This window comes from Oenanthe melanoleuca, chromosome 2, assembly GCF_029582105.1.
Source record: "Oenanthe melanoleuca isolate GR-GAL-2019-014 chromosome 2, OMel1.0, whole genome shotgun sequence".
NCBI lineage: Eukaryota > Metazoa > Chordata > Aves > Passeriformes > Muscicapidae > Oenanthe > Oenanthe melanoleuca.
Genome location: NC_079335.1, coordinates 102,711,661 through 102,725,927, shown reverse-complemented (window position 1 = coordinate 102,725,927; position 14,267 = coordinate 102,711,661). Strand labels below are relative to the sequence as shown.

Here is a 14,267-nt window from a genome sequence, read left to right as displayed (position 1 = left end):
CAACACCAGGCTAAATCTTAGTGCCACTCAGATGTCACCAGCTAATCATGGTTGCACTACCATAAAGCTGCAGCATTGCTCTTGAGCAAGCATTTTGCAAAACAAACTGACTTTCACTGTATTCTTTTGTATATGATTTTAACTATGTAAACTCATTTCTCTGAGGTGAGGCTGTGCATGTATGGCAAAGTAATACTGCCTTATGTTCCTTAGGCTGAATAAGTGGCATGACGAGCTTTCACATAAGAGCTTAATAGCATATGGTTCATGTACCTAACAGAGAAAGAGAAGCAGGCTATTTGAAATCACATTTTATTTTGCAGGGACACAGAGGTACATTTTTAAAATAGAGTCCCTATTAACCACTTTGCCTCCCAAGGCCCCATAATTTTGCTGGAAGCTTTGTAATTCATGGCAGAACAGTAGTGTGGTGGTGTGCCCTTTCCCAAGCATATCCATCTATTTAACTAGAAACTACTCAGTTTTTCCTCTGCTGCAGTAGGGCAGGATTGGGTGGGAGAAGGTGCTGTTTCTGGAACTCAGACTCTCTACCCTAGCAGGGAATGATTCAGAAAATCCAGAAAAAGAGCCAAATGCCAGAGACTGCATACACTATAACATAATGCCTATATTTGGAAGCTCTAAGTCACCTTTGGTTTTTGTGACCTTCTAAATTTTTTTTTTCAGTGTTGGTCTCCTCCCTTGTTGGACAGATTTGAATAATTCAGTGCAAGTTAAATAAGCTGTTCATGTCCAGTTTTAATGACTCAGAAGAAATCAATGTTGCCACAGACGCAACATTTTCTGTGAGTCTTTCTGTTCCTGTGGAACTATAAAGAAACAGCCAGGTTTTTTTTTAATTAGAAAATTAAATCCTGTGTCTGTGGACATTATACAGAGGATTTTGCCCAACTTCAACACAACTGAGCATAAGGTGAAGTGGTTTGGATGAAGACATTATTGCTCTTAGCTAAATATAGTGAGAAATTAAATACTGAGGAGGAAAAGTGTATTTTATCATTGAATTAAACTAAAAGCCAACTATCCCCTTTTTTAATGCAGGCAACTAATTTTGGTTTGCTGTCTGTCTGAAGTGAGTGATAGACTAACTCTCTGTACAACTGATGCAATTATTTTTTGTGCATAAATATAACACACATATGCATATGTGCCACTTGCAGTAGTACTCTCTTCTGTTGCCTGAATTATCATGTAGCAAAGTGTTTGTCACAGGAGACATCAGTGAAGGTGGAAGTGGTGACAAAAAAGCCTGCTGAACTGTCACCCTGAGTTTTGAATGATTTTGGGGGTTTGGCTGCATTGTCACTGCATATGCTTGGTCCCTGTTAGTATTTATGTATGAACAAGATTGCTGTGTTTAGTATAATTTAATATAGGTATTTGATTTACTGTTTCTTTTTTCATTAGGCTGCTATTGTGTAGTCATTATGTTCCTGGCAGTCCCAGACCTTTTGTGGTTTCATCTCATGCTTTTGGGAATTTGGGACTTACTTTCAGCTGCCTAGTCTATTTTAAACTCTCTTTCAAACTTAAAAAATAAAAAATTTAAAAAATCAACAAATAATGGGTCAGAACAGATTGATCCTTTTGAGCCATTTGCTTAATTAACCTTTGCCTCTCAGGAATCATCTTGGCATTGCACCAGTTTGCAGAGACCGAATTGGAGAAAGACAGGAAAGAATGATACAGGATATCAAAAGAAAAGGCCATAGGGTGGCCTCTAACTTAGTCAAATGTTTCTGAAAATTATGGTTAGCTCAGTGCTTGAGTCTTCAGTACTCTGTACCTCAAATGCAGATTTATGAACCTAATAATGAAAGAAAGGACAGTATTTACACATGCATTGCATGCACCCGAAGCATGACCCTTCTGTGACTTCCTCTAGTGTAAACGTTTGAGGGAATCTTCTGAGAGACTTTATACAAGTAGAAATTATGTCCCGTCTCCTTCCCCCTTACCTGAAAAGAAGAAAGAATTAGGCCCGAGATCTGATCGTCTATGTGGAGAAAGAGGTAAATAGGACTCTTCACTGTTGCTTCTAACCCACTCTCTATGATAGAAGCCTCCAGAATTTGCAGAAGTGTCCTGAAAAAGCATCACTGCTTCACAACTCAGAAGACACCTTTTCTGGATAGATGGATGAGAGTGATGTTTCTTTAGTTTCACAGAGAGAGATACTCTGAGTTTTGAGCAGCTCCCCTTTTAATTTTGCTGATTGTGACCGGCTCTGCTTACTGACGTAGTGAAAGTCTATATGCACAGCAGCATGGATTTCACCCATTTGGAAATGGCTTTGGTTGGGTGTTTCCAAGAAGGTGGTCAAGAAAGCTTCTAGGTCTCATTATATACGGGCATTCACATATTTTCTGCAGTTGGTTGCAGTTTGGGTCATTGTGAGCATGTTTTGTTCCCTTCCAGAATTCTAGGAAGAAGTTTGCCGTTCTTGCAACTTTTGGCTTTTTCTTTTGTGCATTGGGAATACATAATACTCAGAGTTTATGAATTCTCTTCCTGCAGTGATACAGCTGCACTGAAACCACAGCATCAGCTGAACATAGATCAGATACTCAATGCAAAGTTCTTAGGTCCTGCCAAGTGATGGCTTTGATGCAAGTTTAGGGCAGAGACAAGCAAGTAGAGAGCATCCCTGAATCCAGAGAAGCACTGAAATAGGAAAGGGAAGAAACTAACTGTTTTGATTGCTTCCTGCCTTGTAATGCTGCTGTTCTCCCCCTTCAACTCTCAGTAGTAACTATCCATAATTTATGTTTTTCCTTTTCTAGTTCCATTGCTGTGTCCTTTCTCCCCATGAGAAATACTTCAATCACTCACGTAATGTAATAGGATCCATGAATGCAAACGTCAGGATGGGAGTGTTGGTGTGGCCTTCGCTACATTGCCAATTTGCTTGATGGATTTCAGCTTCTCCGCTCCTTCTGTTTACTCCTGGTTCCCTTTCCAGCTGTGGTGCCTTGATCTGCTTTTTGGTTACAGACCATGCTGCAGGCAAATCAGTAATGACTAGACATTGAAGAATGTCTGCTTTCATCCCAATGAGGAAGCTGCAAAAAAAGTAGCTCTAAATATATTCACCTAGATATAGTTGGGTGTGTATATATATATATATATATATATATGTATGAATTTTTAGAAAATTATATATAACATGCATATGATCTGTTTTATTAATCTATAGTATAGATAGATATAAATGCATTTAATACATAGGAAATGTAACTCCCTGATTTTATCATAATTTCTTCTTACTGTAGATACATTTTTTTCCTGAGAATCTTCCAGTATGTTTTCTTGTGTCATTAGGTGGCAGTTAATACTAAAGCAATGTGGCATGGCATTCCCATCCAAGCCCATCAGCTTACTTCAGATGCTCTCTGGTGGCTTCCAGCAGCTGTTTAAGGTGTAGCAGTGAACACAGTTTTTCCTTCCATTTAAAGAGTGATTGAGAAGAAATAGATGCTTTTATTGGAAAAGGAGAAACCGGGGTTTTTTCCTTATCCAGCTTCATAGGGGTAAGTGAAGAAACTGTACAAGGCTGAAAGTCATTGAACATGACTTTTCTTTTCTCTGTCTGCTTTTTTTTTATGGGGGTGTGAGTGAACAGGGTCTTGGCCGGGGGGCGGGGGAAGACAACTTTGTAAATGAGATATGCCAGCTAAAGTGTCTTTTTACAGAGCGTGCATTGATGAAAGTCTTAAAGGTTGCTCCTTCACTGAAAGGCATCCCACTTAGGTGACCCATTGCCCTGGTCAGTGTGGGCAGCCCCAAAAAAGGAGTGGCACAGATCTCTTTGCAGCCCCAGGGTGGTCAGACTTGCTCCCCTATCATCTCACCGTGTTAAGCTTAGCCTGCCATGATATTGGTGGGATCCCACTGTTCTTTTGTCTACCCTTGTGCAAGGTAATCATCACAGAGGCAGACAGAGTCATGAAGAGAAGCCTTGGGTCCCATAAGGCATTACCAGCAAGGTCCAGCAGCAGATCTATATTTAAAAGAAACAGCCAAAAAGCAAAAAACCCCCACCCACTCTATGCACACCACCCCACCACCTTCCCCAACATTTATTTAAGCCACAACAAGGTCTGTGTTTTTCTGTGTTTGTCACTTTTGGGCTGTTACCTTTCCCTGTTCTGCATGTATTTCTCTAAGCATCTGGCTATGCTTAAAATAATCAGGAAGCAGTTAATCAGAGCGCTTAACCTCAGACTGTTGACAGCTGGGGCAGTGGGAGCCACCACAGCCCTCACAGAGAATACATACACGCGTGGGTAGCTTATCCATCCTTACTGTTACCCTGTCATCTGGCAAATGCTGAAGGAAAAACAGAGGCTGTGGTGTGAATGGTGATGAGTGTGTCCTTTCTGCAGCAGAAGTGAAGACTAAGGTGAGGGACAGGGAGAGCAGGCAGCTGATGAGGAGTGCTGCCTCCCAGGTACCGTTAGCACAGCTCTGCTGCATGTTTTTTTTCTTTTTTTAGTCCAACTCTCTTGTTTTATGCCCATCTCTTAGAGCAGAATAGATTTATGAGCGAGGCCAGTTTGGGTAGGTTTTTTATGTACAATTTTGGCGTACAAATTTGGTAGCCCAAATGGTTTTGTCCTGTTCCTTTTTGTTAACTAACTCACATGTGTCTATCAGTAAACACTTCAGTTACGTGCATTCGTGCTTTACTCTTAGATTTGTAAGTGTTCCACAAAACTTCATCATCAGCCGTAATATATTTGTGGGATCTTATCTCAAGAGCAAAGAGGAAGAGTCTGTAGACTAAAAGGAAAAGATAAAGGAATTGTTTAATGTTGCTCGAAATAGTTTGGGAATGAGTGCTTTTTGCATGGGGTATTTATAATGTTTATTAGTCTAGCTGAAGCAAGATTTTGTACAGCTGTGTGCTGAAGAAGGCAACAGAAAAGCAAGAGAATTCAGATAGCATTTCTCAATGATGTTAACATTAGGCTTGTGCACTGGCTGATAGAAAGCATGAGGCTTTTGGAAAAACTCAGGCCTTGAGCAAAGGTATGTAATTGAGCTTTTGTAGGGTGCTGTCATGAGGCTAAGTTTTTGCTTAAACACTTCACTGAGTCTCTGCTGAACTCTTCCTCTCTTTCTCCTCTTTTCCTCAAAATTACCAGGCTCTACATAGAATGAAAGGTTCAGCTCCATGCTGTGCTCAGCTCAGCAGACATAGGGCATTGTGCCTATTGATGCTCTGCTCTACGGATCCTCTCTCTTGATAGTGGCAGCCAGGTGACCTGTGTCCGTAATGGCTGCAGTTCCAGTTCTATGCAGGGCTGGTCCAGAAACTGACTGTAATTCTAAAAAACTTTCTACCCCTAAAGCACCCTTCAAGCTGGTTTTGAAGGAAGCAACTTCTCTTCCTGAGATCAAGACTTGAGGTGCATTCTGAATGGATTCTGATGGATCTGGGATCTGCCTTGTGTGGCAGTCTCAGTCTATCCCATCGGCCTTGCTGCAGATCCATAGGTTCACTGGTTTGCAGGCAGATGACCCTCCAGTGGTTCTTAGGAAAGCCCAGCATTCCCCACTGTAAGAGCAGATGGGATTTTGTGGGCAATGTGAATTCAAGCTGGGAAGTGAAGTTCAGTGCAAATTAAACACAGTCGTGATGCCTCAGGGTGAACAGGAATGCATCAGCCAGCAAGGGACCTTTCTGCAAGCTTGCAGCATTGCAAAAGACTGCCAAAAAGACTTAAATTACTCCTGAGTATGCAGGATTAAAAAGAGAAACCCAATGCTACTTGTTTTTGAGTAGGAAGACTTTGAGGAAAGAATTGCTATGATACCCTGAGGCGTAGAAATGTGCTGTAGCTATAGGCAGTAGTTCAGCACTGTGACTAATCTTCTGGAAACCAAAAGGAATTCCCTTAGAAGAGAATGCCATGCGTCACCCAGGGCCAGAAAAAAAGGGAGTCGTGTTTCCTTGACAGCACATCATGTTTGCATATTTTTAGTGCTGTAGGAGAGTCCTTCATCCTGATCACTACATGTTTTCAAGTATTTTGGGTGTGCCTGGGGTGCCAGGATATTAATTTCAGTAGCTTTGTTTAAATAGATTATGTAAGTAATTGTCAGTGAGTATTTCTAACAGTTTCAGATTCAAGTAGAGCCATTTTCAGTATAGTTACTTACATTACAGCTTTCTTAATCAGTATATTTTAAAGCTGGTAGGTTAGAGTAGGTTCTTCAGGAGCCATAAAGTTTCTTTGGGAAATACGGTTTTTCTATGACTTTATTAATGAGTTAGTGCTTGCACAACAAGATGAGGATGAAAAAAATAATGCCAAGGAGATATATATAAACAGAGTACTTAAGTTATATTGTAGACTGCAAGAGCTTGGGCTTCAGCATTGGCTTTTGGTAACTCTATTTGCATTTCATTTGAGATTTTTTTTTTAATTGGTGACTTCCTCCCCCTCTCTCCCCCCCAGTTACTAACTGTATTCCCATCTACTTTGAAATCCTTGGTGAACAAAAAAGCTACAAACAGCAAATGAAGTTGTAAGCTGCCCTCAGTGGTTGTAAGATTGCTCATGTAGTGCCTAAATAAGCAGCCTGATTTCTTTTTAAAGCATCAAGTGCCCAAAGCAGCAGCCTTAAAAGAAGCTGCATTTCCAAGCTGATATTGCATTAAGTAGCGCATACTAATGTTGCTTGGAACTGCTGGAAGAAATAGCAGTAAATAACCTATTATCTAAAGCAATTTTCCAGGTAGTGGGCTGTAATCCAATGGACAGAGACTCTGATGATGCTTTAAGGAAATAAGGATCTTGCAGCAGGTTGTATAAAGGCTGATACTTGTGTTCACAGATTCCTCTTGACCATGGAAGAATACTTGAGGTATTTTCAGGTGTCATCTGAGGAGAAAAGAGTAAAGCACTGGGCAAACATTGATCTCTTAATCTGTAACAGCACAGGAAGTCTTTTTCTCTTCAGGAATCAAACTAATGTTGCTGCAAATCATGTAGCAACTTTGAATTGAGATTTGATTCTGAACTGCATATGCAGTATCTCTGCAAGATGTAAACCCTTTGTATGGTTTCTTCACCTCTGATACATCATCTCCATAATATAATGAAATAAAGCAAAAGAATTCCTGCTTCCTGTTTCATTACTTGCTTCTGTGGGACTGGATACTTTGTTTTAAATGAACACATACCAGTTGCAAAAGTTCTTGTGGGACTTTACAGGTGTCAAAGGTTTTTACAGTGAGATGATGATTTTTAATAAAAGTGGTACTTGCTTTTGGGGCAGTCTGCATCTTTCTTCTGCAGCTATTGAGTGTCAGATAACTCACAAATAATGTTCTAGAAATAAATCAGTCAATTGGTAGAAACATCTCCAGCCTTGACTGATTTGATTAAGTAATCAAAAAGTCTAGCTTCAAAAAGAAAAAGACAAGTGTAATTTGCATACCCCCAACAAGTGCACTGCAACAGAGGTGAGTCATCTAAAATGAACAGGTGACTCCTGAATTCAGAGAGAAGTCTTGACTGTGGCTGCATTGTTACTGGCTGGGTTACTGGGCTTTGTTCTCCAAGATGCATCAGCTGAGGCTCCTTCTGAGTTAGACACAGCACTGCAGTGTTTTTCAATGGAGCTGCCTTCTTTGCTTGCTGCCCAGCCCATCTTTATTTTGTCTGCTGGCTGAATTACAAGGAAAATTATGTTTAAAAATAACTTGTGTTGGTTTTGTACTCTCACTAAATGCTTTCCAGCTCAGATGAATATGTGTGTGCAGCTTAGTGTGTTCACCAAACATTAACAGTAAGTCGTGTTTCCTACTACCATGGTGATTGGACTTCAATGGAATACCTTTTTCATTTTCCTCTGTATCCCATTGTTTTCCTAACCATCTCTACCCTTTGTCTTAGTAGTAATAGTGTCTGCAGACTAGAAATGCATTGTCTGTGGATGTTTTATAATTCATTGGCTATAGGCTTTTTATGATACCTTGAAGATATTGAAAGCTAGAAGTCCATTAAAGTGAAAGCACATTGGTGTTTAGGGATTAGGCTGTGAATACCTGCAGTGGAAAGCCAAAGTAGGACAGGACTAGAACTATGCTTTGCCAGCTGCTGTTGCAGGATGGATGTATATAATTAGTCTATAAGGTGCCAGTGGATGCTCAAGAATTATGCAATATTGCTCTGAGGTTTTGAAAGGGTAATGAAGCTTTTTGTATTATATCCTTTGGCCGACCTCTATGTTGGCTATTCATACCTTCTTGAATATGAGCTATTAACTATATATATACTGGCTTTTTACTGTATGCAGGGTGGTGAGAGTAATTTAAACAATATTTATATGCATAATTTGATCTTCTATTGATATGCAAATGTTTTTGTATCCCTGGGTGAAGGAAATTGTCCTCTGGAGTCCAAGGATAATATATTAAGTGTCTGGCTTTAAGACTGGGTAAGCGGAGTGAGCTTGTGGAGCTGCAATACAGGTGTAGAATCCTGCTTGAGTGACTCTCATTACCTTGCTGAAGTGAATGAAATTCACTGTGCAGGATTTAACCCCTGGAGGTAAACTCAAAAAAGATTAAGTAGGTGAAGAAATTTGGGATTGATTAGCAAAAGGCGTTACAAGAATAATAAATGGAATTTAAATGGTGGTACACATTTCCGTCATTTCTCCCTCAAATTTCTTGAGCTGGGTTGTCTTAATTACTGCACCTCATGTATAATGTTGTAAATCCCTTAAAATGGCTTTTTGGGACTCAGGGAAACCTGTTGACACTGAAGAACAAAGTTGCCTACAACTGATAGAAATATCTAGAATATTTTCCTGTCATTCAGAAGATCCTTTGGTGTTAATTTGGGATATTACAAAAGTAATGACTGATGCAGTTTCTCTGTAAGGCAAATTTAGATACACTTGTAAAAAACCAAAAAATCTGCTTGTGATGGCTAATTCAAGGCAAACAACTGACATTTCTCTCTTGCTTTATTTTGTTTCATCATGAGCATTTCTTGTATTTCTTTTTTCAAGAGACAAGATCAAAAGAGATCTTCAGTTCTGCTGTTTCTTAGATTTCTGTAATGCTTGAAGTGGAGTGATTAATTCTCTTTTGTTCTCTGTTTCTTTCTTACAGTATCAAGCTTTTGGCTGTGCAGGAGCTGGCTGACAGAGAAGCACTGGAAAAGGTATTAAAAAATACATCTTATGCAACTATTGTAACACATTTAAGTTCTTGAAGTCCTCTGTGTTAGTTGTGCTTCCTAACGTCATGGATAACATGCTGCATAAAATAGGACATCTTCCTAGCTACACAGTGCATGAAGGCAGAGAGTCAATGTTTTGTCTAAGCTGACCATATGCTTTGGTGTTTTCTGATTTTAGCAAGCTTGGGGTAAGCAATGCTTAATAATAAGCGGTAACTAATAAAATCCAGTGTTGCTCTTCATCCAAGGGTATTGCAAGCACAGAAGGCTTAGGTCAGATACACAGAAGAAATTCTTTACTGTAAGGGTGAGAAGGCACTTGAACAGGTTCCTCAGGGCTGTGGATGCCTCATCCATGAAAGTGTTCAAGGCCTGGTTGGATGGTGTTCTGAGCCACCCGCCCATGGCAGCGGAGTTGGAACCAGATGATTTTTCAAGGTCCCTTCCAACCCAAACTGTTCTATGATGGCCTTCTTCTGGATGAAGAACCACATTTCTTACTGCTTTATGATTCTTCTGGCCTGGCATGTAGGACCAAACTCCCAATGCCCATACTGGGACCAGTGGCTTCCCTTCACTTTCTACACTAACTCCTTCACCTGCAAGAGCAAGGAGCCAGCTGTGAGGCAGCATGAGAGACTTAATGGAAAAACTTCTGTCTTAGAGCCGGCATTGAACTGGTCCTGACCCAAGCAGCCCCTCTGTACCTACAAGTGGTGTGGCAGGGCCTGGGGAGGAAGGAGAAACCCTTCTCCTGCCTTGAACACATTCTTGTCTGTGTGAAAGAGGAGGTCCTACTCTGCTGTGTTCAGGCTGCATTTGCTGGGTACTCTAGAAATAATGAATAAAATGAAATACAGCAGCAGTGGGTGCTTCAGCCTTGTACTTTGCCGCTGACTGGATATGCATTTCACAGAGGTCCTCCATATACCCCAGTTAATTCACACAGGGCATCTCTTCACTGGTGTTTGTGAACTGTGATTTTGACATGAAGAGGTAGATTTTGATAAAAGGCAGTGACAGAGGACTACGCAGGAGACATAGTAGTTTTTCACACGTGGACAAGACACAGTTCTCAACCACTCAAATGGGGCAAAGCAGGTTATTAGCAAATTTTGTTTGCAGCAGTCGGATTCTTTGGACACCTTCACACCCTGTACACTTCCCACCTTTCCAACAGACCCATACTTCCTTTTGGAGGTACCCTACCTCCAATAACATGGCCTGGAAAGGTTAAGTGACCTCAGCCTGGTGGGAGTGGCAATTTGAGACATTGTCTGGAGTGCTGCAGGAAGCTCTTCGGAAAGGCTCAGCCTCAGAAAAATGATGTTTCTAAACTGAACTCTCTGAATATTTGATATCTGCTTTCATACAATGCCAAGCCTAAAGAATTTAAAAGGCTGGTTTAGCCCTATGCAAAAAAACAGGCTTGAATTATCTAAGTTCAAAGAAATTTGCTGTCTTTATTTTTTAAGTACAGGAGGGGAAAGGAACCCACAGAATAGAACAGAATCCCTTGTTCAGCCTGCTTGCAGAGTTAGGTTTTGAGAATACCATGCTGAGTTTTGTATTCTTAAGTCATTTATCAGCATTATACTGCCGGAATACAGAATGATAATATTTATATTATTTATAATAAATGATAATATTTTAATATTTATTCTAAAATGATAACTTAAAACTGCTTTTCCTGTAGGACACTTTCCAGTCTGTCATAGATGGTTTGGAACTTTGGAAACTTTATTGTTTCTAAAATTCGCTGTCCAGCTTTGAAAGTGTTCTTATATATTTTTGACACTTGCACAGAGTCCCAGAGTGAGCAGAAGCTCCCTGCTGAACAGCAGTGCCCCCCAGACTTAGGAGCTGCAGATTAGCTCTATGAAATCAAGCCACGTTGAAGTTAAGTGCATATGCAACTAGTCTCTTGAGAGCCAGGGCCTCAAGACAGTGTCATCAAATTATTCTAGCCCTGGTTATTCAAATTACTCAGGCAGACTGTGATGTGAGGCACATCCAGTGGACTGTTGGAGCAAGCTGGGAGAACTTGCTTGAGCTGTTGAGCTCTTGCTTTCTGGAAAAGGATTTTGTGCCATTCTATCTTAGGTACTTAAATGTCTTTAAACATTTCTCCCACCTTGGCTATTGAAAATGAACTGAACATACTGTGAGAAGCTTTGTGTCATACAAGGAGTTCATTTGTTTAATTTCCTAAACTCCAGCGTTTTGGCAAATTGGGCCAAAATGGCCGTTTAAGCCCAAGATCTACTGCACTTGGTGGCATTTGTGCCTGGTGTTGCCACAACAGGAGAGGTGATTGGCAGGGTTTAATTACAGCTTGTCCTGGATTGGGAAAAGCTTGACTGACCTTTGGATGCTGCTCATGAGCTGGTTTGTTTTTTCGGGGTGCCACAGGCACCTGTAAGCACCACAGACAGAGTGCTGCTTGTGGAGTTGAGCCCCAGCACCATGCTTACTGTTGTTAGGGGGAATGGGAAAATAATAATTTATTTCAGTGAACCAGGTCACATAAGAAGAACAAGAATTTTTACCTGGAGAAAATTCTGGGTCAGAGATGGGTTTGTTTGAGGGTTATTTTTTCCTGTGACCCGTCAGATCCATTCCAGCACAGGCTCCATGTGAATAGTCTTACAGGCAGCTAAAAACCAAGCCTGTGCTTACCTGTTTTTTTTCCTACCTTGAACCTTCAAATCGATGTGTTTGCTTCCCCCTGCCCCCTTGCTGAGTTTGCTCTCCTGCTATGGGATTGCGTGACTTACATGCCTTCCCTTCAGGAAGTGCGACTGGCATTTGCTGAGGCGGGGAAGAACGCAGATGGCAAGATGCAATGGGAGGGCTTCCAGTCGTGTCAGCCTCATTCCCACAAGGCTTCAAGGCCACTCAGGCTTTAGAAAAAAGTATCACAGGCATGCAGGCTTGTTGGTGCCGAGTCCTGTATGGAACATCTCTTCTTCCAGAAGCACAGGCATGCAGGCTTGTTGGTGCTGAGTCCTGTATGGAATATCTCTTCTTCCAGAAGCACAGCTCTGGGAGACACTCCCAGTGACACTCTTGCCCCAGTGTGTTTTTGAGTACTTTACTTTATCTAATTTTGGCAAGTCCTTAATTGCAGAAGAAGAATTCTACTCGGAAAATGTTAATTGTATTTATTTGGGGAAGGGGAAAAATAATTCTTCCCAAGGAACGTGCTGGTTTTATATTTAAAAATAAATCTGTGTAAGTTTCACATTGGTTACTGTTTTAGGATTTAAATTCATAGCCCTTTTCCTTAGGCAAGCATGTACACCAAAGCAATTGTTCTCACTGGTGCTTGATGCCAGTAAGTTGTACACCAAGAGTCATCCATCTTACCAGAAAAATAAAAATATTCTTTGCATTCTAAGCATTTCCTCCTGCATTTTTCAGGTATTGAGGGGCTCTTGAGCTCATTTCTCCTTCAGAAGTGGGTTATAGAGGAAAGTTAAATTATTTGTAAAATTTAATAATCCCTTGACAGCTTTTTAAAAGATAAGCCTGCTTTGTGGACAAGCAACAGTAACCCATTATTTTCCTATTTGTGTATTAAAATGTAAATGCATCTGCTGTTACTTGAAATGACAAAGGTCTGTCCACTTGACTCCCCAGACAGAAAAGTTTGTTGGCTTCTCATCTAGGAAATGCAAATCACATGATTGTGAGCTGCAGTTTGTGAAATGTGGAATTCATCTGCAAAGTGATGATTGTTCTGCCTGAAGTTAGAAGAGATCTACATAGACTGCTATGACACACACTAGGTGGGCTGAAGGACAATAGGAATTGGGGTGAGAATTTTGATTTTGTTTACAGATTATGTTCTTGAAGTTGACAATAACTTGCAGCTTGACAACCAGTGTAAGTAACATAAGTTTCACTATTAAGGCCTGCCTATAACAATGATGGCAAATTTGTGTGAGCTGTGTCCAAGAGGTCAGTGAAAAGAAAGTTTTCACAACCCGAGGTGTCTCCTTAAACCTGAGATCACCTCAGGAGGACATGCAGTGGTTTAAATTCTGTTTTTCCCAAAGCCAGCAATGAGAGATTGCAGGAGACGGTTTTCAGAGGCTTCAAGGATTGTTTATTATTTCTTGTCTCAGGAACTCTTTGCCCAGCTAACAGCGGTCTTCTCAGCCAGGCATCCAGGATGGAATCTGTCTGGTGAAGGCAGGGCTTATCTTATATAGTCTAAATTACGTGCTAAATGTTTATAACAATTTTCCAATACAATACATTCTTGTTAAATGGTCCAGTTCTGACCCCATCCAATCTAAAAGTGCCAGCATGTCACCCAGCATGGATGACACGGAGAAGAAGGAGGAAGAGGTATCCACACCCCAAATTCTCCATCTTGGCCATGTGTCCCTTATCACAAACATTCCCAAAAGTGTATTTATCTACGTTCTAACAATCTAATTTACACTTTACTAATTTTGGTGGCTTGTTTCCATTCCCTTTGTGTTGGTAATTTCCCCCAGGGGTTTGAATTCAGCGTCTGAGACACCAGAGTCTCACTTAGGGGTCTTTGAGACCCCCAAGGAGGCCAGAGGACTACTCTGGACTCCCACAGAAAGTGAAAAGAGCAAAACAATTATCAGTAGGCTTGCACTGTCTGTGTGGGGATTTTTGCTTTCACTGGAGAAGTTTTGGAGGTCACAAATCAAGAGGGATTGAAAGTCTTTTATCTGGTACCTCTGAAGCACAGAATGCATTCTCTGGCCATGCGGACAGACAGTCATGCACCTTCTCAAGGAAGGGATCTCTTCTGTCTGCTGGCCTAACCTTACTTGGTCATCCATTGGGAATTTTTGCTGGAGATGATAGAATGAAAAAATATGATTAGCCTTCTCCTCCACATAGATTCCCCCCCACCCCATCTAAAGAGTTCTTTCTCTTTCTTCATATTTACCTTGTTGCATTAAACAGAAAACTTAGCTCTGTAAGCAATCTCTGCAATCTGTGCTCTTTTTTTATTTTTCCCACCTCCTTCAGAAGTACTAATGTCTGAAGTTG

The 14,267-nt window shown here is 40.8% G+C and overlaps 1 protein-coding gene across 2 annotated transcripts in view; it reads left to right on the top strand.

The window, feature by feature from the left end:
- EEPD1 (endonuclease/exonuclease/phosphatase family domain containing 1) overlaps positions 1–14,267 on the top strand; it is a 62,803-nt gene that overhangs the window by 23,501 nt on the left and 25,035 nt on the right. For both annotated transcript variants that reach the window (XM_056484574.1, XM_056484575.1), the window contains exon 2: positions 9,155–9,206. In XM_056484574.1, the coding sequence (XP_056340549.1) occupies positions 9,155–9,206 (52 nt within the window). The remainder of the gene's footprint in view (positions 1–9,154; positions 9,207–14,267) is intronic.